The sequence below is a fragment of the Lacerta agilis genome, chromosome 4 (assembly GCF_009819535.1).
Source record: "Lacerta agilis isolate rLacAgi1 chromosome 4, rLacAgi1.pri, whole genome shotgun sequence".
In the NCBI taxonomy this organism is placed as follows: Eukaryota; Metazoa; Chordata; class Lepidosauria; order Squamata; family Lacertidae; genus Lacerta; species Lacerta agilis.
In genome coordinates, this window is record NC_046315.1 from 30,691,099 (window position 1) to 30,713,109 (window position 22,011).

The 22,011-nt window shown below is 41.6% G+C and overlaps 1 protein-coding gene across 4 annotated transcripts in view; it reads right to left on the bottom strand.

Annotated features, from left to right (window-relative positions):
* Positions 1 to 22,011, bottom strand: part of BOC (BOC cell adhesion associated, oncogene regulated) — a 71,926-nt gene that overhangs the window by 12,666 nt on the left and 37,249 nt on the right. For all 4 annotated transcript variants that reach the window (XM_033146564.1, XM_033146565.1, XM_033146566.1 and 1 more), the window contains 7 exons: positions 21,706 to 21,889; positions 20,480 to 20,758; positions 6,583 to 6,729; positions 5,861 to 6,004; positions 5,152 to 5,445; positions 3,644 to 3,916; positions 1,811 to 2,109 (listed from right to left, as the gene is read on the bottom strand). In XM_033146564.1, coding sequence (XP_033002455.1) covers positions 1,811 to 2,109; positions 3,644 to 3,916; positions 5,152 to 5,445; positions 5,861 to 6,004; positions 6,583 to 6,729; positions 20,480 to 20,758; positions 21,706 to 21,793 — 1,524 coding nt within the window. In that variant the 5' untranslated portion in view covers positions 21,794 to 21,889. The remainder of the gene's footprint in view (positions 1 to 1,810; positions 2,110 to 3,643; positions 3,917 to 5,151; positions 5,446 to 5,860; positions 6,005 to 6,582; positions 6,730 to 20,479; positions 20,759 to 21,705; positions 21,890 to 22,011) is intronic.

Sequence of the window (22,011 nt, forward strand, 5' to 3'; positions counted from 1 at the left end):
ATGCAATACAAGTACTTGATTACTGAACTACAGCCCTTCTGTCCGAGTAGGAGGAGATTAAGATTATTAGCTATTTCCCAGTCAAAAATACCGGTAACCATATGACAATGAAAGAAAAATCAGCTGTAGAGCTGTATCATCAAGAAGTAGAGGGGGGAATCAACACCCTCAAAGGAAAGAACTCCAATGTCTACTTAGCAACTGCAAGCTACACAGGTTGCGTATCTTTGCATTTACCATACAGTTACAGGTTGTATCCAACTGTGTCCCTCCACTCACTGCAGGCTTTTAGCTTCAGTGAAATTTTCCATGAATATGAGAAAGAGGGAGGCATTTTATTTTTATTTTTTGCAAATATCCCATTAGTCTGGATCAGATGGGGAGGGACATAGGGGACTGGAAAAGGATGAGGAATCGCTGAAATCACATTCCATTGGTGAAAGGCTCTTATAGGCTACAGTGTCTTCTTTGAATTGGAAACAAGCCTACAAATTTGTCTTAAAAAAGAAAATGGAACATCCTATTTCGCCTCCAATAGGAAAATGAGACCAGTGCCATATTTATCACAGATAGCTGTAGACAAACCTGCGATCTGAAATGAGCAGAACTACTTGTCTCCCGGCATATGTCTGATATTCTGGTATTTGATACCCACTGCTACTAATTCCCATAATCAATTGACTTATTAGGTAGATACCACTTCTCCATTCACCACTATTCCCGTCTCCCAAGGAATATGTAATCACAATGTTATAGTTTGTGGTGTGGATGTATTGAACAAAGCTGCACAGGGTTAACGAGTTTTCAGTGCTATCTTTAGTTAAAAGATTTCTAAGTAGTCCAGGTTATTTAGTTAGCACATGTAGTACACATGGGCAATCCATAAACTGGATGGTATCCAATGCAGAATACACCCACTGAAATCAATTAACATTACTTAGTCCTATCCATTGTTTTCCATAGGTCATTTCTGAGTATGACTTAGCTGGCTAAAACTCTCTGAAATGCACTTACACCTCAAGTAAACACATGTCAGAATAGATTTATTGAAATGAGCTCTGATATAATCATGTTTATTCAGAATTTGGCTAAACCCAGCTTCTCCGTTACATAAAGCCCATTTCAGGGTCTCTGTCTGGTTACCAGCCACGCAAATGAAAGTGATAGCAGGGTTAACAGGAACAGTTTCCTTCTGTAAAGACCTTTAAGATACAAGAAAGAATCTCCAGCTGAGAATTTGCTCTGTGCTGGAAACATATTAGTCCTAAGTGCAGTGACCCATGGTGACTCCCTCTGACCCAAGAGCCTTCCAGGTGAAGCGACTGAAAAAAGAGAGACCACAACCAACGAACAAAGAAAGCGAGGGACATGCAGCAAGCTAAGATACCATGATGGTCTGGAATCATTACTTTACAGGAATCTGTCTTATGGTAAGGATAAGTTCATCAAAAGAGGAGGGAGGGTAGTGGGAGAGGGAAGAAATGCCCCAGACTAAGTAAAGTATATGCATAATCACAGGGTTATGTACATCCTGGGTTTGCTGCTGTTCACTGATACATACATCTCTGCAGTTCTCTCTCCCATGCTGATCTCAAACTTGCACCAAAGCACCCACTTCCTTATGCCTGTCCCTTACACTGCTATCACTCACTGACATTCAGAGACCGCACACAGGACAAATATTCTGCCCATCCAAAAGATGGGCTGCTGCTACCTAAACTGGCAGGAAAATGTGAGCTATACAGAGCTTTCCAGAGAAACTGTAATTCAGCATCATTACCAGAAAATAGTTTAAAAGGAATGTGCTAACCTTGCGATGTTTTACAACATAGTAGAGGATGGGGGCTCTGCCATCATGCCGTGGTTTCCATAACAGCTCATATGAATCAGTTTTAGTAGTCCGGGGAGAGCTAAGGATGACTGGGGCCTCAGCTGGAGACACCAACTCTTTGGTAGTACATTGAACAGACACAGATGGTGTCGTGGGCCTGGGTCTTAGGAAGTTTGCTTTGTCTTTCAGCATTTTTTCACTGTTGCTAAGCAGGGTAGGTGACAAGGCAGATTGAGCTGAATCGGCAACAGAACCTTGCTGTGGCTTCAGAGTTGTTCCTAGAAGGCAAGAGAGATGTTTTAGACAAACACTGGAGCACTTAACACTCCTTAAAACTGATACCCACTTACTCCCAACGATCAGGAAAAGGAGAATATGTTTTTAAAAATATATCTATCTATCTATCTATCTATCTATCTATCTATCTATCTATCTATCTATCGTATTAGCACTGCAATAGAATAACACCCATTAAGGTGGTTAAGTTTCCATTCTTGCATTCTCCCATGGCTATAAACTACTGCATGAGTCTTCAGTTGGCTTTAGGTTTCTTTCTCTTAACTTAACAAGCCTAACTTTTTCATAGGCTTTTGGCTTCTTTGAAGATATAAAGTCTGCTTTAGGTAGCCAGAGGGGAAGTTCTAAGCACCTGGGATTTTGGTGCACTAGGCATCAGCCTACTCTTGTCTACACAAAATCCAAATGTTGTCTCAGTGACACCAATGAGAGCATCTTGGCTGTGAGTACTGGAAGACCTGCTCCCTGCCTTGCAGGCCTTTTCCCACTTGGCCTGGGAGGGTGGGGCCCAGACTGACTCCAGCTACAAAAGCTCTTCGGCTTGGGCACTGTTTAGGGGGGTTGTTTTGGGAGGAATTGTTGCTGTTGGTTTTTTGTATTTTTATTTTAGATCTTGTTGTAATTTCTGTGGAAACTGTTTGGTTTGGTTCTGTCTGTCCAGTTTTTTTATTGTTTATGTTGTAGTGGTATACAAATAAAGTTATGTATGTATGCATGTTAACTATTCATTCATTAAATTCCAGGTACATCTGACTCAGTCCCTTTACAAATTATGTTCTAGTTGGCGAATTTTAATTTGTGCAGTTTTATTTTGGCAGAGAATGGGGTTTCTAATGAACAAACAATAGAGAAAGAGTAGTGTCAGAAAAGAGACATCTGTCATTTTGTCACAATCATCTATTTTATCACTTCAGCACTGAATTTTTACAAATATTTTGTCATTTTGATTTTTGTAAACTACTTTTTAGTGTTGCTATGGCAGCTGAAGTGTGGAGGGTAATTCAGACACTTAATACATATGTAAATGGACAGATAAAGAATTTAAGAAGCCCAGTCCATGAAATAGAGCTATGCAGGGAAAGCAGCTTTCCCCCTAAGTACTGAGGGACCTACTCAAGATACAACCTGCATTTGTTCAGGTTCATTTCTCCAATACACTGAAATCCATACAACTGAGAAGTAGGAATCTCAGGAAGTTCCTTTCCAGATCAGAAAGTAACTTGAGCTGCATGACTTGGCATAAACAGAATAAGCAGTCCCATGTACTGTACAGACAGATACACCCCTAATACTAATAGCAATGAGATACTATTTAGGGAAGTTTTTAATGTTTAATGCTGTATTGCATTTTTAATACAGTCGTACCTCATTTTGCGGCCAGGATCCGTTCCAGAGCCCCGGCCGCTAGCAGAAAAGGAAGCAGGGCAAAGCGCCGCGTCTGCGCAAGTGCGAAGCACAATTTGGTGCCTCTTCATCATCCCTATATGAACCTTTTGAACTTCACTTTGGACTTACCAGGCCCAGTAGTCCTCAGCTGAACCATAGCCTGTGCACTCCCAACTTCATTCTCTGCCATGCACTGATATATCCCTTCATCCTCAGGCCCCACACTGGAGACACGTAGGGCCTTGCGAGAGAGTTGCATTCGGTGGCTGGAGAAGAGAGGAACTGCATTACGCAGCCACACAACTGATGGCTGGGGGTTCCCCCGAACTTTGCAGGTGAACTTTGCATTTTGACCCCATGAGATGATCTGCTGAGATAGTTCCATGACAACCTCCGGGGGTTCTGAAAAGGAAATACGAGTTACAATTCAAATTATGGGGCGGGGGGAGGCAAGCAGGTGTGAAAACAACCATTCACCTCTGAAACAGGCAGAACTGAAATATTTGTAGCTATCCTCCTATGTTGCTGTGTTATAAACGGGGTTATGAAGACAGCAATACCCAAACCTATTTATTCTTGTGCACAGCCATTAAGTGTCCTGTAAGTAGATCCTTCATGTTATATTTTCAAGATAATAGAATAATAGAAATTTACGAGTTTGAAGGGACCCAAGGGTCATCTAATCCACCCCCCTGCAATGCAGGAATTTCAGCTAAAGCATCCATGACAGATGGGCAGTCACTACGCTCTTCTATGACCACAGGCTCTAGACCAGAAAACTAATGGACCTCTCCATTAATTCAATCTCTTCCAAGAGCTCCCTGATACAGTTTTCTTGGGCAAAGGACCTAGGTAAAACCTTCATGTGTTGATTCTGTAAATCAACTCCTTCAAGAACTGCGTGTTTTGTGTATTTCTTTTATATGCACGTATACCAGGTAATCCTATCAAATTGGGCTTATTATGCAGGTAGATGAAGCAGCCTTCTTGATTGGCCAGGAATTACCTAGCCTGCATTAGCTTATAGCCCAGACATTTATTTCTTTTAAAAAGGAAATGCTTTGATGGTGTTTCCTGCTTGGCAGGGGGTTGGACTAGATGGCCCTTGTGGTCTCTTCCAACTCTATGATTCTATGAAATGCCTCTGTCTTTTTGCTTGATCATTAAGTTTGGCATATTATATGTTGATATCTCTTTAATTTCTTTGTGAGACACTCAAAGGACCAAATTCACCCAAGGATCTTTAAATTACAGTTCAGCTAAAAGCGCATGCCTGCTTTTCACAGCACATTCCATCTAGCTTAGAACATTTTGTTACTGAATACAATTTTCTGTCTTTTGATTATATTTATGTGTGTGTGCCTAGAATTACTGTGCCTCAATAAATAACTCTGTTTTAATCCTCTGGCTCTTTTTTGGAAAGCCAAAGCTTTGGCTCTGCCCTCAAAGCTTACTTAGGCAGTTATTAGGAGTTAGGCCCCTGAGTGAAATCTAAGCTGGAGGAATTTTGCTTGTGAGCATTAACTTTCACCTCAAAAACAGTTCTGAAATATATGACCATGTGGGATTACCCAGAGCAGTCTCCAGACCATGGTTATAACAGGAGAGAAGAGGAAGGAAAATGAAGTTGTACTCACCAAACACTTGAACATTGTAGAGAATGAATGCTGCTGCAGCCTCACCCATGCCATTGTCAGCCATACAGCTGTAGGTCCCTGAGTCTTCCTCACTGATTGCATCAATTAGAAGATTGCTGAGAAGGAATCTAGTCTTGTTGTAGCCAGAGATATTGGAGCCGTCCTTAGCCCACGTGACACGTGGAGGTGGAATCCCACTAGCCACGCATTCAAGGATTAGAGTTTGACCCTTAGTGACAATGATGGTCTGAGCCTCTGGTGGATAAATTATGCGAGCTGCTTCAGCTGTGGAGCCTAGTGCCAAGACAGAAATCAGTGAAACAAAAGTAAGACAGTCTTGTAGAATAGGACAAGATGCTCTGTGTAGGCAGAAAAGCCTACTGGGGCAAAACAACAACAACCACCAAATGAGAAGTTTCACCAACTGGAATTTCACCAACTCTGCCATCAACAACTTCATCACTTCATATATAATACCAAAAGCAACAGAAAATATACAATGCTTGTGAGGTAAGCTTCTGCTACCTGCACTGCAAGAGGATACTTTGAATTTAACACTCCTGTATAGAAAGCAAGCCCTCAAATATGAAGGGCTTGTGTAAAACATGCAGCTTAAAAGGACTGCATTTGGTGGCACCTGCAAAATGGGACCACCACCTTAAGACAGCCTGAAGCCAGTGAACCCAAATATTTGGAAGAAGTGACTTACGTCTCACACGGAGTTTTTCGCTAGACACAGATGTTTTTACTTCCTGGGTGATAGGGTTGTACGCCGCACATTTGTAAGTTCCCTCATCGTCTTGGCTTGCATTGACTATCTGAAGATTCCCAGATGGCATGATCAGATAGTTATCTGTTAAGATAAAAGAGCAAGAGATTCCTAAGGCAGGGAACATCCGTATTATACGATTTCTAGCATATTGTAAACACAAAAGGAACATTATTGAGTAATAATAAGAGGAGCAGAAGAAGTTTCCAGCTAAGATTGAGAGAAAGAAAATGGTGAATGGTTGGAAGAATGGAATAAAATGATTGAGTTAAAAAACAATCAGCTTTAATTCTCATGGGAAACCTGGTATGATAATTAGGAAATCATTTGGTTTTATTATTAAAATAAGGGATTCACTCATCCTCCCAGCACTTCTCAGCTTTCAGATATTTATTTCACAGGTATATTTTTAGTGCTTCAAAAAAGTTACAGGACAGTCAAGAAATTGCTCCTGGGTGACGACCGAAATGTGGAGCTATGAAAGACTATGTCTACTATACAGAAAGCCATAGCCCTTAAGAGAACTCAGAAAAATGATTGTACAGATCAGCCCAAAAGACTGACCAGAAGGTGTAGGGAGGGGTAAAAACTGACTAGAAGGTATGTGAGATATAAAGCAGACACCAATTCCAGTTTCTCTTCCTTTGTAAGTCACAACTCACCTCTGGAGACCTCCAGCCATTCATGTTTCACACTGTATCGAACCTGGGCCTTTGGGTGGCTTTCAGGAAGATCACAGGCAATTACAGCTGTATTGCCCTCATCAACTTCTATCACATGCTGGCCATCGTATTTGAAGTCTTTGAGATCTGTTTAAGAGGATAGCAACAGGATCTGTTAAAAGCTGAACTGCTGGGCTTTACACATGGTAGAAAAGTAAAAGTGGTGGACAATGTAAGTAGATTAAAAAGAATCACAAGGGAGGGGGGTGCTCAAGGATTTGCATTTATTACAAACTGAGGAAGCTTATATCCTTTCCATGAGATTATATCACAATCTCATGTACTGTTGAAAAACTCCAAGAACCATAGCATACGCAGGTGTCTGAAATATGACCATTTCTTATGCTCCAAGTGCTCATTCTTTCCTAACCTCCTGATCCTAAACCTAGAAATAAAGAACAAACTGCATGCTGGAAGGTAACATGGGGTTCTAAGCTCTCCATTTCCTTTGCAATACTGTACTATTGTGGAGTGCTCACTTGTAAGAAGTGCAGGTGGACAAGAGGAGGGTACTTAATCTTCCCTCTCTCCATTCCCACCCTCCATATTCAGTCCAGCAAATTCCCCTACAAAATGTCAAGTTTTAAATATTTTTCTTTAGCTGGGCTCCACAACAAGCCTAGGCAGGAGAAACATGGCCTGGGTGGGATGTTTTCAGGATAGAAATTGGATGCACAGGAGGAGTTAAGCCACACTGACATTTGTCTTCCAATCTCCCCTTCACAAATAGCTCCAATATTCCCATCACCTTGACAATATGTGGGTAGGACGACGCTTTTGCCAATGTGACAGCTAGTTCACTGATATCAATAGGATTTACATGCAAGTGTGCTTGAGAGTGCAGCCTTTGTGTCTCTAGGAATCATTTGGGGAGTTTCCTGAAGGCATGGTCCTGTTTGCATGGTGTATAATGGATGTATACACCATGCCACTAAGCAAATCATAATGCCTATGGATTGATTGATTGATTGACTTTTAAGTGGAAACAGATTGAATAGCCCAACTGATTTTTCGCTTGTCATCTTTTGTTTTCTTTATTCTTATAACTATCTAATTTCTCTGCCACATCAAATAGGAGTGTAGACTACAGCTGATCTCTTTTTAAAAATGGTCAGCAGAATTCTTGAAATTATCCATTATGACCATATGATTTCCAATTACCTATCACATTGCTTTGCAAAGTAAGGCATTTATTATCTGGTGAAGCCCGATTCCGGCGGCGACGCCATTGCGGGTGGTCGTGGGCTGCTTCGGCTGCGAAGCACCCAGTCCATCCCGGGGGTTAGGAGCCCTGCTACCGCAAAGCGGGGCTCCGGTTGGGGTGCGGGAAGAGCGTCCCGCACCCTGGGCTCCCCGGCTGTGCCCGTTGTGGCTCCGAACCCTTCCCCCGCTCCCCCTGTAAAGGGGGAGTGGGGGTGAAGGGACGACGGAGCCGGGCTATAGGGGACTTGCCCCAACCGGGATGTAAATGCGGCGACAAAGCCTGTGATGAGCGTCTAAGTTCTACCTGTCTTTAACGAGCTGATAAGAACCCAGTGGCTGTGAGTATTTGATTGACTCTTTGTATTCTTGGAACGATCTGGGGGAAAGAAGAAAGGCAGCCCGCCTCCCTCCCTTCGGGAGATGAAAGAAATTAACTGTTTAAGTGACTGCTGCTACAACAATCGATAGAAAGTATCTGGAATTTGAAAACTGAGACTGCTGAGATTTCCCTTTGGGGGTTAACGGGGGGAAAAATATCTCCATTTGAAGTTTTGGTCTTTATACTCCGGCTTCGGAGAAATGGCGACGACTTGGACTGTCGTGGGAAGAAATTGAAACAAAGGAAGGAAGAGACAGGAACTGAAATCTGACACTCACCCTCCCTTCTAAAATGCTGGACTTTGTGTTTGCACTGGTATTGAACTCTGGTTTAAAGGATGAGGAAATGCTCACTGTCTTGAAGCTGGAACTGCTTAATCGGAAACTGCAAGTTTTGAGTGGAATTATAAATAAAAAGGACTCACTTTCCACAGAGGAGGCTTTTCAAAAGTTTTATACAATGGAATCAAACCTTGGCAAAGAGCTAGGAGGGGTGCTTGAAGGATGGTTCGAAATGGCTGGGCAACTCCGGGAAAAGGAACCGATTTCTGGGGGTGGCAGCCCTGGAACGGGAAAATTTATAATATCCAGACTCCGAGGTGGCAGCTCGGGGGCAAGGGACATGGAATTAAGATTTCTACAAGAAGAAGAAGTATGGCACAAAGGTACGGAGGAGCCCAGAAAGGAAGTGATGAACACCCTGAAGCTCGATGCCAGGTTTGTTGTGAATGCCTGGATCTGTGGACACTCAGAAGAAGATAATTGGAGATCCGGTTCTGGTGAAAGACAGAAAAAGACAATGGACAGAGGGGGAGTGGGTTGAAGTATTAAATGTATAATCCAAATGGTCTGTCATGGTAGCACCCAAACACACATACACAGACAATCAATTTGGAATGGGGAGCTATGTGCTGGCAGAGTGATGCTAGTGTCACTCCATAGGTGGAGGCTGACACAGCTGTTCTGGCCTGGGCAGTGAGAGACCTCCATTCCTTACAACCTACCCCGCAACAAGGCAAATCGGGCGATTCGATTCTGCCCTAAACTGCTAGTGTGGGAAGCAATCTAGGATATTCCATAAAAACTTAGCCCACTACCGCAAACCCCCCAAACAGATAATTAGTTCTCAAAACAAACTTCTTTTATGAAGAAGTAGTCAGTTTCAAAGTGTATTGCCATAACCATAATAAACAAGCTTAAAACTTCAATGTTGTTCAAAACAGAAACCCATATCAACAGGGAACAGTTATTCAGCTTTGTATGTTTGTAATCAAATTGTAATTGTTGACGATACTTGTCCTAATGTTCTACTGTTGTGAACCTTGAGAAAAAGAGAAATATAATGGGTTTCCAGATATACTTACAAAATTAACATTAGAGAGCAAGAGAGAGAGAAAGGTTTCTTATTGAGGTCTACTTTGACTGCTAAACTACTTGGCTGCACTATTCTCTGAGCTCTTAGGAGCAAAACAACCAACAAAGAGGTCCTTTAAAAGTGAGAATGAGTATACCAGATCAAGAGGGATGGATCAAGTTTCATCGGAGTATTTGACGTGACACCTGCCTTTGCTTGCCTGCCTGCCAGTACATTTGAGAAATCCATTAGGAGGGAATGTTTGCACAAGTTCTCACCACAACCAGCCAAAAAAAAAAACAACCCAACAACCTCAGCCTTCCTTCTTCCTCTCTTCCCTGCTGTTTTCTCTATTACTGTGTCTGAACACTTCTTAACCATCTGCACAGGATTTCAAGAATCAGGTGCCCAAAACTGAAACCTCTAATGAAGTTGTCATATAATAACAACTTTCTATTTCACTGGTTCTTGCTCTAGTAAACCCCTTTCCTTATCTAGCAAAACATAATAGTATCTCAGAGATACAATGCCATCTTTACCAAGGACTTACAATGCAAAGTTCCGTGGGGCAATGCAATGAGGACCTGAGTGACCTACATATAATGAGTGGTGTTAGAACTGTGATTTCCAATGGTGAGGCAGGATCTACCAGTATGTAATGAGTGTTTGAGAGCAGCTCACTAGTTTGTTAGCAGGTACTGAGGACTCCAGAGCAGAAAACAGTTAAAGGGGACTCCAATTCTGGGTATGGGATTACAATTATCAAGTGAGTCATAGACATAGACCACTGCCAGTGAATTCCCTTGATCAAATGTTGATTTAAAAAATCACTATTTCGAAGTCCAGGTTATTCCAGAAATAGGAATAATTTTCTAAGCCCATATGAAACTCATGTTTAGTACATATTACATCTCCTAATGGTAAAACATGCACAAAATAACTATTATGTTTGGAAATATCAAGATGAACTACTGAAGCCTTTGCCCATAGCACTCCTCCTTGGAATGCCTTCAGTGTGGCATGATTGTTGTGGCAAATATATGCTTCAACCCAGTAGCTATGTGGGATCCTATTAATCTGACTTTAATTAAAGAACTCACATCTAGTCCTCATGGTTTCTTGTAGTGCTATCTTCCTCAAACTGCCAAGCCCTGAGTTAAACCAAATGCCCTCTTAGCAGTGGAACCTCACTGATCCACATTGGGATCAGCATCCTTTCTACCCCATCATCCCAATATGATATGGGGAAATGAGAGCTCGGAAGGAGATGCTTATGACTATTCCGTCTGTGTTCTACTCCTTTCCTAATGCTTGTGTGGAATTACTACCCCAGTGCAGCATAAGGGTGTATGCACACAACTGTGAGCAAGGAACTCTCTGCACATTCATTTGAGGAATAAAGGACTGGTTTTGATCTAGGGGCTGTAAATTTGGAAGGCGCTACGAATTCAATAATTTTGAGAAACAATGTAGTAAATAGAAAGAAACAGCTCTGTGCTGCATCATGCAATGCTCTAAAAACATGTTTGCTAGGTCCAAAGGCTAAAAGGACTCCTTAACATCAAGAAATTAGTTAAACTGAAGGGAATTTTTCACAAGATATAGATATCAAGTATTCCTTCACTGAAGTGCTGCGATAAGAAAAGCTGCACCAATACCCCTTACTGCACCAGTTCTTAATTTTAACCTTCAGCTGAAAACTACAAATAAGCCCTTCATTTTCATAAGACTGGAGTCTGGGATTTTTGCCTGCAAAGTTTGTGATTTGGTAGCCTGCGATTCCTGACTTCTTTCATATGACCCGTGCTAGTGAGAGGGTGTGCCGTCTACAGTTGGACTGGATCAATGCAAGTATTCAGGCAGCTGGGACAGCAAAAACTAGAACAGCCTATGAACTGAAAACTATGGCCAAGTCTCTATTGGCAGACTGGAAGAGTGGAAAAATATGTTTTCTTTCTCTGGGATTTATACCAGCTCTCCAACAGCAAAAGACAGCTCTGGCTCCAAGGTTCTCCCACCCACGCTTATGGAAAAGTGACATGAAATTTCTCAAACAGGCTAATTAAAGCAAGATTGCTTCAAAAACATTTTTAAATAAAAAACAGCTCCCTTGGCAGCACAGCAAAAAGCCTCCCCAAATGAAAAACGTATTAGCTGTCAGGAGAATATTTCCGTGCTAGTGCCTGGATTCAAGAAGGGAAGGAGGGGAGAGACTTAACAAAGACATAAAAATGATTTGCAGCAAACATGTTTAATGCTTCAGGAATGTCTTGGCATCATGCAACTAAAATAATAATAATAAAAGTAAAAAGAAGGTGTAAAGGGGTGAACTTCAGAAAAGTGATTAATTCTTTAAAGGCAGGCTGGGGAGGGAGAGCCATGTTTCCACTGGGTATTGCAGACAGATGGGAGGTTAATTCTTCACTCCCAAGATATCGATGGGACAAAAATTAAGGATACACTGGTGCTGACTTTATTTTCCCATTTCTTTTTCTCATGGGACAAAATGTTAGGAGGCACAGAAAACAGTGGTGGGAGAAAAGAGAATTGAAAGCTTGGCTGCTGACATCACACATTTATCTGATCAACAAAATACAAATAGAATCAGGAAAAATTAATGTGCATCCTGGTGGTCCAAATTCATCACAGCCATTTTTGAATCCCAGAGCCAAGGCAAAGGCTCCAAAATTACTGGCAAAGGATATGTATGCACAAAAGCAGATCCAGAGCTTTAAACAAAAAACAGTGAAAGCCGTCTCAGCCGATGAGCAGAGAAAGAACAGCCCAACACTTCTGCAAGCCAAGCCACCAGGGAGCAACTTTCTTTGCAGATGGAATATAAAACATTTTCTGCTATTACAAGGTTTGCTTGTAGAAGGAAGAAGCAACCCAAGCACAGTTTCACAAGGGTAAGAATGGCTTTTTCATAATAAAAAAGAACTATGACTTGTCTTCTGCAATGCATTTACATCTCTGCTACCTTTTTTTTACTTATGTCACTTTATTTTCCCCATGTCCTCAAATTCCCCAACAGGAAAACAGAGAAAATTAATATCTGATCTATATGAAGATCAGATTTCCACATCAATATTCTGTCACTTTTGTAATACTGGTGCCTGCATCTTTAAACAGTAACCTAGCAAAAGTAATACTGTATGGCGTAACAGTGATATTCACACATTCAAGATTTGCCAGCTACATCATGCACAGTTTGTAATGCACAGAAAGCTTATTTCAGTTGTGGCTCTCCATACATGTGGGGCAAAATGTAGCCACCTCACTTGTCATGGGATATATACCATATAACTGCTCATCTGAAACACACGAAACAAGCACAGGTCTATGTCTAACGCTCTGTCCTCTTGGCCTTGAACTGTCTCTTGAGAAAGCAAGTTGTAATTGTATAGGCCTGGTTCACACTAAAAACCATAGTTGAGAGAAAATTATGGCTTAATGTGTACACACAGCAACATGAATGCTGCAAGTGGATTCTGCTCTGCACATTGCAGCACAAGAGGGAAAACAAGCCACTGTCTGGCTTGTTGAAGTGGCCAAACCCAGTCTCACGGTTTTTATCTCCTAAACAGACTACAAGCAGTAAGTCAAGAACAAAGCTTGGTTACTATTCATAGTTTGTTTAGAGAAAAACAAAACACAAGCATGGGTTTGGATGTCACAACAAGCCAGACTCTGTCTTATTTACATAAGCACAGTAGCAGGGGAGCAGAGCAAGAACTTTCCAGCAGTGTGCACTAGCACACCCTGCATTCATTGTAAACAAACTATGATCTAATGTGCCGTGCAAACAGGGTCATAGTAAATCATAGCAACAGCTCCACTTTATTTTGGAATAGTTGTATTACGGAGTCCAGCCTTCACCGCACCTGTAATTTTAAGATAGAAACCCCCCCAAAACCCCTGCCCAATACAATTCCAAACTATATAGGCTGAAGAAAAACATTTTACCTTACATCATGGTGATGTTAGGTGCTGGACAGGTGGCCTACCTATCAAAATAGTTCGTGGGGGTTAGTGGTGTAGATCAATATCTTGCCCACCTGCCATATCCAGTTTCCCACACTTTAGCTAGAAGATAAAACTGCCTGTAATGACCACTACATATTGGCAAACGACTTTACAACTCAGCTTCAGGATTTTTGTTTGGTTTTGCAAAGAAGAAGTGGAGGGGGGGGGGGAGAGAAGCCAAAGTGAAGAAAACAGATATACAACAAAAAGGCCTTGTGTGTTATTACGAGCTTTGGAGTAAAACAGAGCAATCGTAAAGAAAACCTTCCAGCCCCTACACTGATGTTGCTTGGAACTTGAAGTCTGTGTTCTATATATAAGAAGCCAAGGAGCTCTTAAACTGAACTGAAATGTAAAGTTAAGAACATCTGCTGTCAGTTTGCTTTAAACTGGCACTGTCCTTTACTTAGTTGCCATCCATCATGCCCAAATTTGGTGATTTTTGCAAATCCCCCTTAAGTTTGTCCCCATTTTCTGAAGGACTCAAATCCCACAATGGATAATATTAGGCAAAAGAAAATGTACTAGACAGAAAGAAGTGCTCCTGGGGGGAAATAAAAAATAATTAAAATGACCAAATCTCCAAATATATTATTACATCAAATTCAGCAAAGGATTACTGTGGAAAGATGCAATTTCAGGAAAAGAAAATGACTAAAAGCCTCTTTTAATGCAAAGCAGAATATGATATGTTTCACTAGTAATCCACATTTAAGCTACAGGAATACAGAATGGTGGAACACTTTGCCTGGCTTCCATTAAACTCTGGCTACATTGCTAACTCACTTCATATACAACATAAGCAAACCTCTTTTGAGTTGAAATGGCTATAATAGCATAGAACAAAGAATATCTGAGAGAAGAGCTACATCCTACAGCAGATGTTTAAACTGACTGTTGCTGTTTTGGTGTAACAGTGGTTGTGTAACCATGCTGGTCCTACAAGTCTATATAGCCCAGCAGCAACCAGCACAGAGATTGGTGCCTTGAACATTAGGAGACTGGGACTCTTGATACACCCACAAAACATCATGGGCCAGATTCTGCTAACTCATTATGCAACGGAAGTGATCACAGAGACCCTCTAGTGCAGGGCTGTCCAACAGGTTGATCACGATCTACTTGTCGATAGCGGGATGCCCCTGGTTGATCGCAGGATCCTCCCCCCAAAGAAAAGAAAAGAAAAGAAAAGAAAAGAAAAGAAAAGAAGCTCAACAACTTTGGCTTCCCTAAGTTTTTTTATAGTGGTTGTAGATCGCAGTCTCTTGGAAGTTGGACAGCCCTGCTCTACTTCTCTGAGCCCTCCTCTGAGCCCTCCTCAAATCTGTTTGGGAAGGTCAAGAAAACTCCCAGAACAGCATGTCAGGGAGGAGAGGTGAGATCCTCCCATCTGGCAAACAGAAACACTTGCACTGATGGGATGATCACCTTAGCAAGATGTTGAATTCCACCCCATGTAAGTTCACAGTTCCATTATTTCCACCTTTTTTACATACCTAAAACATATCCTTCTTCTGTTCTCAGCTGCTGTGTTCCTGTGCCACTGTCAAAATGTACTTTACGTGTACTTGCATACGTGCAGCCTCTCCCCCACTCTCTATTGTAAACCCACATCCCCATATGCAAAGATGTGCATAGCCACCACAAATCTTTCAGACATCCTTCCCTACCTTGCATATATACATATCCTATATAACCTTCAAAACTTGTGTATCACATATTCCATTTATCTCCTCTCACCTCTAGTATCACCATTATATAAATCCAGGAATAGTCCTATGTTTTCATTTCCTTCTCTCCCTCGATGTAATTCTACCCTGGAAGTTCTTAGAGGGTGAAAATGGCTTTTCAACATGGAGCCAACAGCTGTATCAAGGGACTTATCAGATTAGAGGCCCTGACAGAAGCAAAATGAAAAATGAGGCTTTTTGTTGTTGAAAAGACAGCTGCAAATGCTCCCAGGTCCCCAAAGATGCCTCTGTGCAAGGGTCACTGCCCACTGCCACTTTGCAAAAAGCTAACACCCAGGTGTCCAGCTCCAGCTGAAGGCTGTTTTGATAGCTTAATATTCAGAATGGAGCATACAAATGAAAATGAAGGATGTTTCACAAAACTGTAGATTTTTTAGGTAATACTCAAGAGAATTTTGTTTACAAAGCAGACTGCCTCTTCTTTGAATTCTTCATATACAATGCTAAATTCACCTGGTGTTAATTAGAACAGTCAGCTGTTCTTGCTTATGCTGAAACTGGCCCTCTTTCATTATATTAGCAAATATGCTAGTTACATATTTACTGAATTCCACATTTTTATCATCTTTTTTCTTGCCTCATCTTGCCACAATTTCAGATTTGAGAGGTGTCTGCTGATAAGAATTATATGCTGAAATTCAACATTTTGCTGTGTTGAACGTTCCATTCACACAAACATTGCAACTTGCTGGAACCCCCTCCTTTCCTCCCGCCATAGGCTGTTCTGGGGGTTCTCACAACCTGCCACCAGAGCCAATTCTAGAGGGCACATAGGGGAAGAGAGGGAAGCCCCACTGGGCAAGTGGAAGTCCTTGCACAGGGCTTCTGCTGACAGGGTTTGTTACGTGAATCCTGCCAGTTTTAAACAGGGTTCTTCCCAATCTAGCTAGCTGGAGGCAGCAAAAGATCCACTTCGGAAGGAGGGACATTGCATTGAAAATACTGTTGGAGAGAATCCTTCTGTACTTTGGCTACAATGAACCCTTCTAGCATTCCATTTGTGTGTTTAGTTTGGGGGTCTTTTATTCCAATTTTTGCTCAGAGGCAGAAAACAACTAGGATTCAAGCAACACTGAATACAACAAATGTAGAGTGTCACATTAGTCAGGAGGGTACAGATCAGGTCAGTTCACTTTGGAATATGAAGCAAATGAATTTCTCAAGCATCCCTATCCTCGTGCACAGGATTTCCTATGCAACCACCAGAGTCAGAAACATGTAGTATTTATCAGAGAATGCCAGTTCACGTGCAACTTTTCACCCTCATGAATAATATAACCGCAACAAATAAAAGAAGTACACTGCCATGTGTGAAGATTATTTTCCTGTATTTACCTTTGCTTGGGAGCGGCTGCACACATTCACTAGCTAATATGAGCAACTACAACTCTATTGTTGCTTTAACAGGTCTACCATTTCCACATTTCCTTTCCTCTGTCAAGGACTATATAACAATAGTCAATTTATCTCTACGTTTTAAAAAATCTGCTGCAGGAATTAACTGCTAGTCTCAACTAGTTCTCCAAAGTAGCCTGAGCAGGGACCAGCTCAAGGGTGTCAATCAGCATCTCTGCACTAAAGGCAGGCATATCCCAAGGCTAAAGTTCAGCTGCCAACATGTCAAAAATATTGGCAGGGATAATCCCATTCAGACATGGTGCCTTTGGGAAACAGGAAGGGTGATGTGTAAACCTCGTAAGAAACCTTAACTGTCACCAAAGAGACGGAGATATAGTCTCTAACATACCTTCCAAGAACCAAAGGAAGGGTTGTTTTTTTTTTTAAGGAGGGGAGGAATCCTGAATAAGGATTCTTTAGGATCCATCTTTGTTTGACAACCAGGGATGTCTGCCCACATCCCCTTTCTCTCTTTATGTGTCCCTCTGCTTCTCTCTTTCCACAATGGGCCCAGATGCCTATTCTGAATACCTCTAAACAACCTCCATTGGATTTGAATTGCAACTTCTTTCTCAGCCAAACCCCAACAGACTCCTCAATTTTTTTGAAACTTCTCCACCACATACTGTTCTAGGGCATCTTCAGGGTTCCTACAAGATACTGCTCTCCTTGCCTATCTTCTGCAACCAGAAGTATACTTCACCTTTCAAACTAACATGCTGTGGCCAGTGGCAGAGATAAGGGTGACATTTCCCTCACTAGTGCAATCCCAAGGCACATGGCAGGCTTCTTTCTCCAGGTGCAGGAGAGCCGGTTCTTGCAACTACTCATTCTCTGGTTGATGGCTGTGGCTAGTCTAGTCTTGCCCTTTCCAAGGTGTCATTTTCCTTGGAGGGCTGGTGCCAGAGGCCAGTGCTCTTTCCCTTTACACCTTAAGTCTCAATGACTCCAGCATCCTTCCCCTAAAGAACAAACACAATAAGTTGTCTTATACCAAGTCAGATTGTTGGTCCATCTATCTCAGAATTGTCTACAGTGACAGTGGCTCTCCAGGATTCTGACTGGATTCTTTCCAAGCCCTAATTAAAGATACCAGGGACTGAATATGCAACCTTTTGCATGCAAAGCATGTACTTTGCCACTAAACCTTGCATCACATAAGCCCATCTTTCTGCTGCCTACCTGTCCAGCTCTCTTAATATCTTAGGAGCATTTTGCCTATTTGTGTTCATGGCCTTCTCTCAACAGCACGTGGAGCAAATGTTCAGCAACTAGCATACAACAGAAATTGGATGGGCATCTTTTGAACAGAGATCTTTTGAATATCTCTGTGTTTACAAATGATAAGACATAATGGATCTTCTTGCATATTATGTAGTTTATCATATTCAGTCTGTCAGTGTTCACTTCATACATGTAGGAAATAAAATTACCAGTTGTGCCTCTTCCTTTCATACACAAAAGGGGAAATATTGTGATTATCTTTTATTTAAACAAATTTCATTTTATGCAAAGCAACAAATGAACAAACACTCACAATAACATTAAACTATTGTTTTAAAGGCAATAATTCAAAACCTGTAACATACAGAATCTTCACTAACAACTCAACATAAGCATACTGACAATATGGTTACACAGTGATTCAACTCTTTCCTGTCAACCTGGTTTGATATGACACATGATCTAACAATGTGCAAATTTAAGCCAGGCTGAAGGGAAGGGGTAAATCCAATTGGCCCTACAAGTCCCCCAACAAGTTAATGTGACTCTGTCCTCAGTGTTATTTCAGTCAGTTATCAAAGCCTTCAGCCTAATTTTAGTAGGGGTTCCTTCAGTGCCCATATTATGATGGTGCACACTGAAAAATTCTCACTCTACTCCTTTCCTGGTAGAATTGCTGCCCAACACTGGGAAACAATATGGCTTGTGGTGATGTCTGAACCCAGGTTTGTGGTTTGTTTCCCATAAACAAACCACAAGCACTAAACCAAGAATAAACCTTGGTTACTACTCATGGTCTGGATTCAAATGTCATGACAAGCCAGATTCTGAGTTGTTTCTTAGTGGTATGGCGGCAGCAAGGGAGGACTGGGGCAAGAACCATTTAGCTGCATGCATGAACACACTGCACATTCAATCACAGCTTGTTTTTAACTATGGCTTAATGTGATGTGCAAGCTGGATTGGCGAGTCTTGGAGTTTTCCAGTAAATATGTATGGAAGTTTAGCCTGTATCAATGGGCTCAAATTCAAAGTGACTTGGTGGAAATTTTTATGTGTCTCCAATTCAAATAAGCTCTAGAAAAACAGGTGTTACTTCCTCATCTGTGTACACTGGAAACTTTGAATCTGGACATCTGACATCACGTTCTTGGTTGTTACTTTTCTCCACTTTTCTCTAATAACATACATTCCTAATTTAACTACTTCACATGGAATCTAGGAAAATATGTGTTCTGGGTCTTTTTCCATACTATTTTCACAGTCTACATTTATTATTAGCAAACAGCATACATTGTGCTGAAATATACCAGCCTCATTTAGTTTTTGCATACAAGATTATTTAATAATCACATATTATTCCAAACTATAGCTACTTCTGAAAGTGAATATTCTAAATGGCCTATTTGTGATGTAACATCAGTAGCTAACTTTGCTGTCTTCATTATTTTAATTAAAACTGTTTTATTTCAACAGCAACAGTTTACAAAAGCAAGCTGGATCTGTGGACCAGATTTTATGGACATTCAAGGAGATTTACTAGAAGCTCTGCTGTGGAAGCCTGACTCCCCTCATTCACTGAGGCTGGAATGGATAGCCATCAGCCAGGTAGGCTGAACAATGACAGCTTTGTCCAAATAAAAAACATTTGAGGGAACACTAGAAAGGCCCATAAGCAAAACAACTGTGCTAAGAGGCTGAGCAAGCAGCACTTTCCCAGTCCCTGTTAAATGCAAACCATGCTCTGAGTAATCTCATCCACCTTTTCACTCCCCTCCTCTATGAGCCCACAAGCAAAACACAGCCCCCATTCTGCTCTGGAATGCACTCTCCGAAACTTAATCTAACTGCAGAGCTCACTCCAAATCCCCAAAAGGCTTCAACCCAATGGCAGACCCCTCCCATGGAGCCTTGGAGCTGCTGTTCCATTCTCCTTTTCTAACCCGGCCCAACCTAAACATTTCACTTCTGATTAATATCTTGATGACAAGCCAATAATTCTTGGCTTTGAAACAAAACCAGCCCCTGTTTTTCACAAATGTATCTCCTTCAATCTTTTAAAGGCATATCTCCTTTCTCTATTTCCCTCCACGCCCTGTGGTGCCCTGAAGAGGGAACCCTCCTGATACTAGCCGAGACAGGTTACTAGGCAGTTCTGTCCTATGACTCATACACATAATAGCATTTACCTTGTAGGCTTGCCATGTTAGAACTCTTGACTCTTAAACAATGCCAGCATCCCAATCTGAGTATCCTACTTAGTCCTATTTGTGGGAGTGCCTATGTGAGGTCAGACAAGTACAAGGCACTCTTCTTTACTCCAAAATGAGGCTTGTTGTGAAGCATATGTGTAACAGTGTTAACCCAGCATGAGGCCAGCATTCACGTCCCAAATATATCCTATGTCTGAGAATGAAGGATGCCTAGATCATCTGATTAACACTGAATCAGGCAACTAAAGACAATGTGTTGTACATTGAGGAAAAGAAGCAAAGCTACTCACTAGCTAATGTTACCATGGCTGGAACACTGGCAACAACACCTTCAGGCACACGGGCTATGCACTGGTATCGGCCCACTGTGTCGTTGTTTAAGGAAGCAATGGTAAGCAATCTCTGATCAATATGGATCCCCGGGATGTCATCTGAGTGAAACAGCTCCTTTCCATTTAGTCTCCAGGACACATTTACAGTCAAGGGCTCGACCACACACCTCAAGCTTACCAAGCCACCATACTTCTGGACCATAGAAGCAGGCTGCACGGTGACCTGATGAGATTGACCTGCAAAAGAGGACAATTGAGAAATCCTCATGAACACTGGTTTACAAAAGGGAGGTAGTTCTACTAACACTGTAGGTGCCAGCTATCTACATTCTAATCACATTCACATTGTTTAGGCTTGTCATGCATTAACCATTCTGAGCAGAATTCAATAAAAATGGAACAAGATGATACCACAGGTTGAAGGCTATTGGCATTTGGTGGTTGGTTACTTATTAGTAAGATCATAAGAATACATCACATTCAACTGTTGAGACTTTATTTTAATTAATATAGATATAGATCTTCAGTCTCAACAAGGGCACCATGCTGAGTTTTTATATGTGGCTTTATATGTAAGTAAAGGCATGTTCCACCACACACTATTCTAGCTGCCTTCTCTCTGTGTGTCCTGCCCTCTACTTCAGGAGAGACAGTACACACAAGGAACATCTGTAATACTCTGCTTCCATAGTGAGAGAAGCAAAGTACTGTCCTATGGTGACTAAGTAAAAAAGCAGTACAAAGTGGAATGTAAGAACTGTCTTGCTGAGTCAGATCAAAGGACAACATTCTGTTTTTAACAGGGATATACCGTAGCCCTGGAAATCTCATAAAGCAAGAAAGGCCTCTTCTGTTATTTTGTCCCCATCACTTCATGGTTAGAGGTATACGACTTCTGGAATTAGGTGAGTTTGCCATTTGGCTGCTCACCCACAGGCAATTGCTACTCACTCCATGTGAGCAGCAAATTTCATGACTCAGCAATAATTCTCAAATGTTGACTTGGGATTTGAAAGTGGTCCTAAGTGGCTGAAAATAACACTACAGAAAAAGATTAAGGGGAAGGCAGCATTGAAAGTAGAGAGGTAGGACCAATCCCATAAGCAAAATGGAAATAAAGCCGAGTCCCTGAAAATGCAGCAGTTTTATTAGGGGTGGGGATGGGGTGGGGGGGAAACACTCACCCAAATTTGCAATGCAACCAGCAGATGCCAAGAGCAAACAGACGATGATAGCAGTCATTGGTCTTTCCCCCTCTGATATCATGGCCATCCCATGCAGAGGAGTCTGGAGCAAAAGATGCCAAGTGAAGTTCCCATAAGCTGCCCCAGAGGACTTAAGGGTGGAAATTCAGCTTCGTGATGCGCCCTGGATGATAGGGAGATAAGAGATAAAATAGTAGGTTAGTCAAGAGAATAGGTGTTTCTTTTTACACACATCAACACCCAGAGTCAGTATTTTGTCTTCAGAGGATGGAATTACAAATTTAA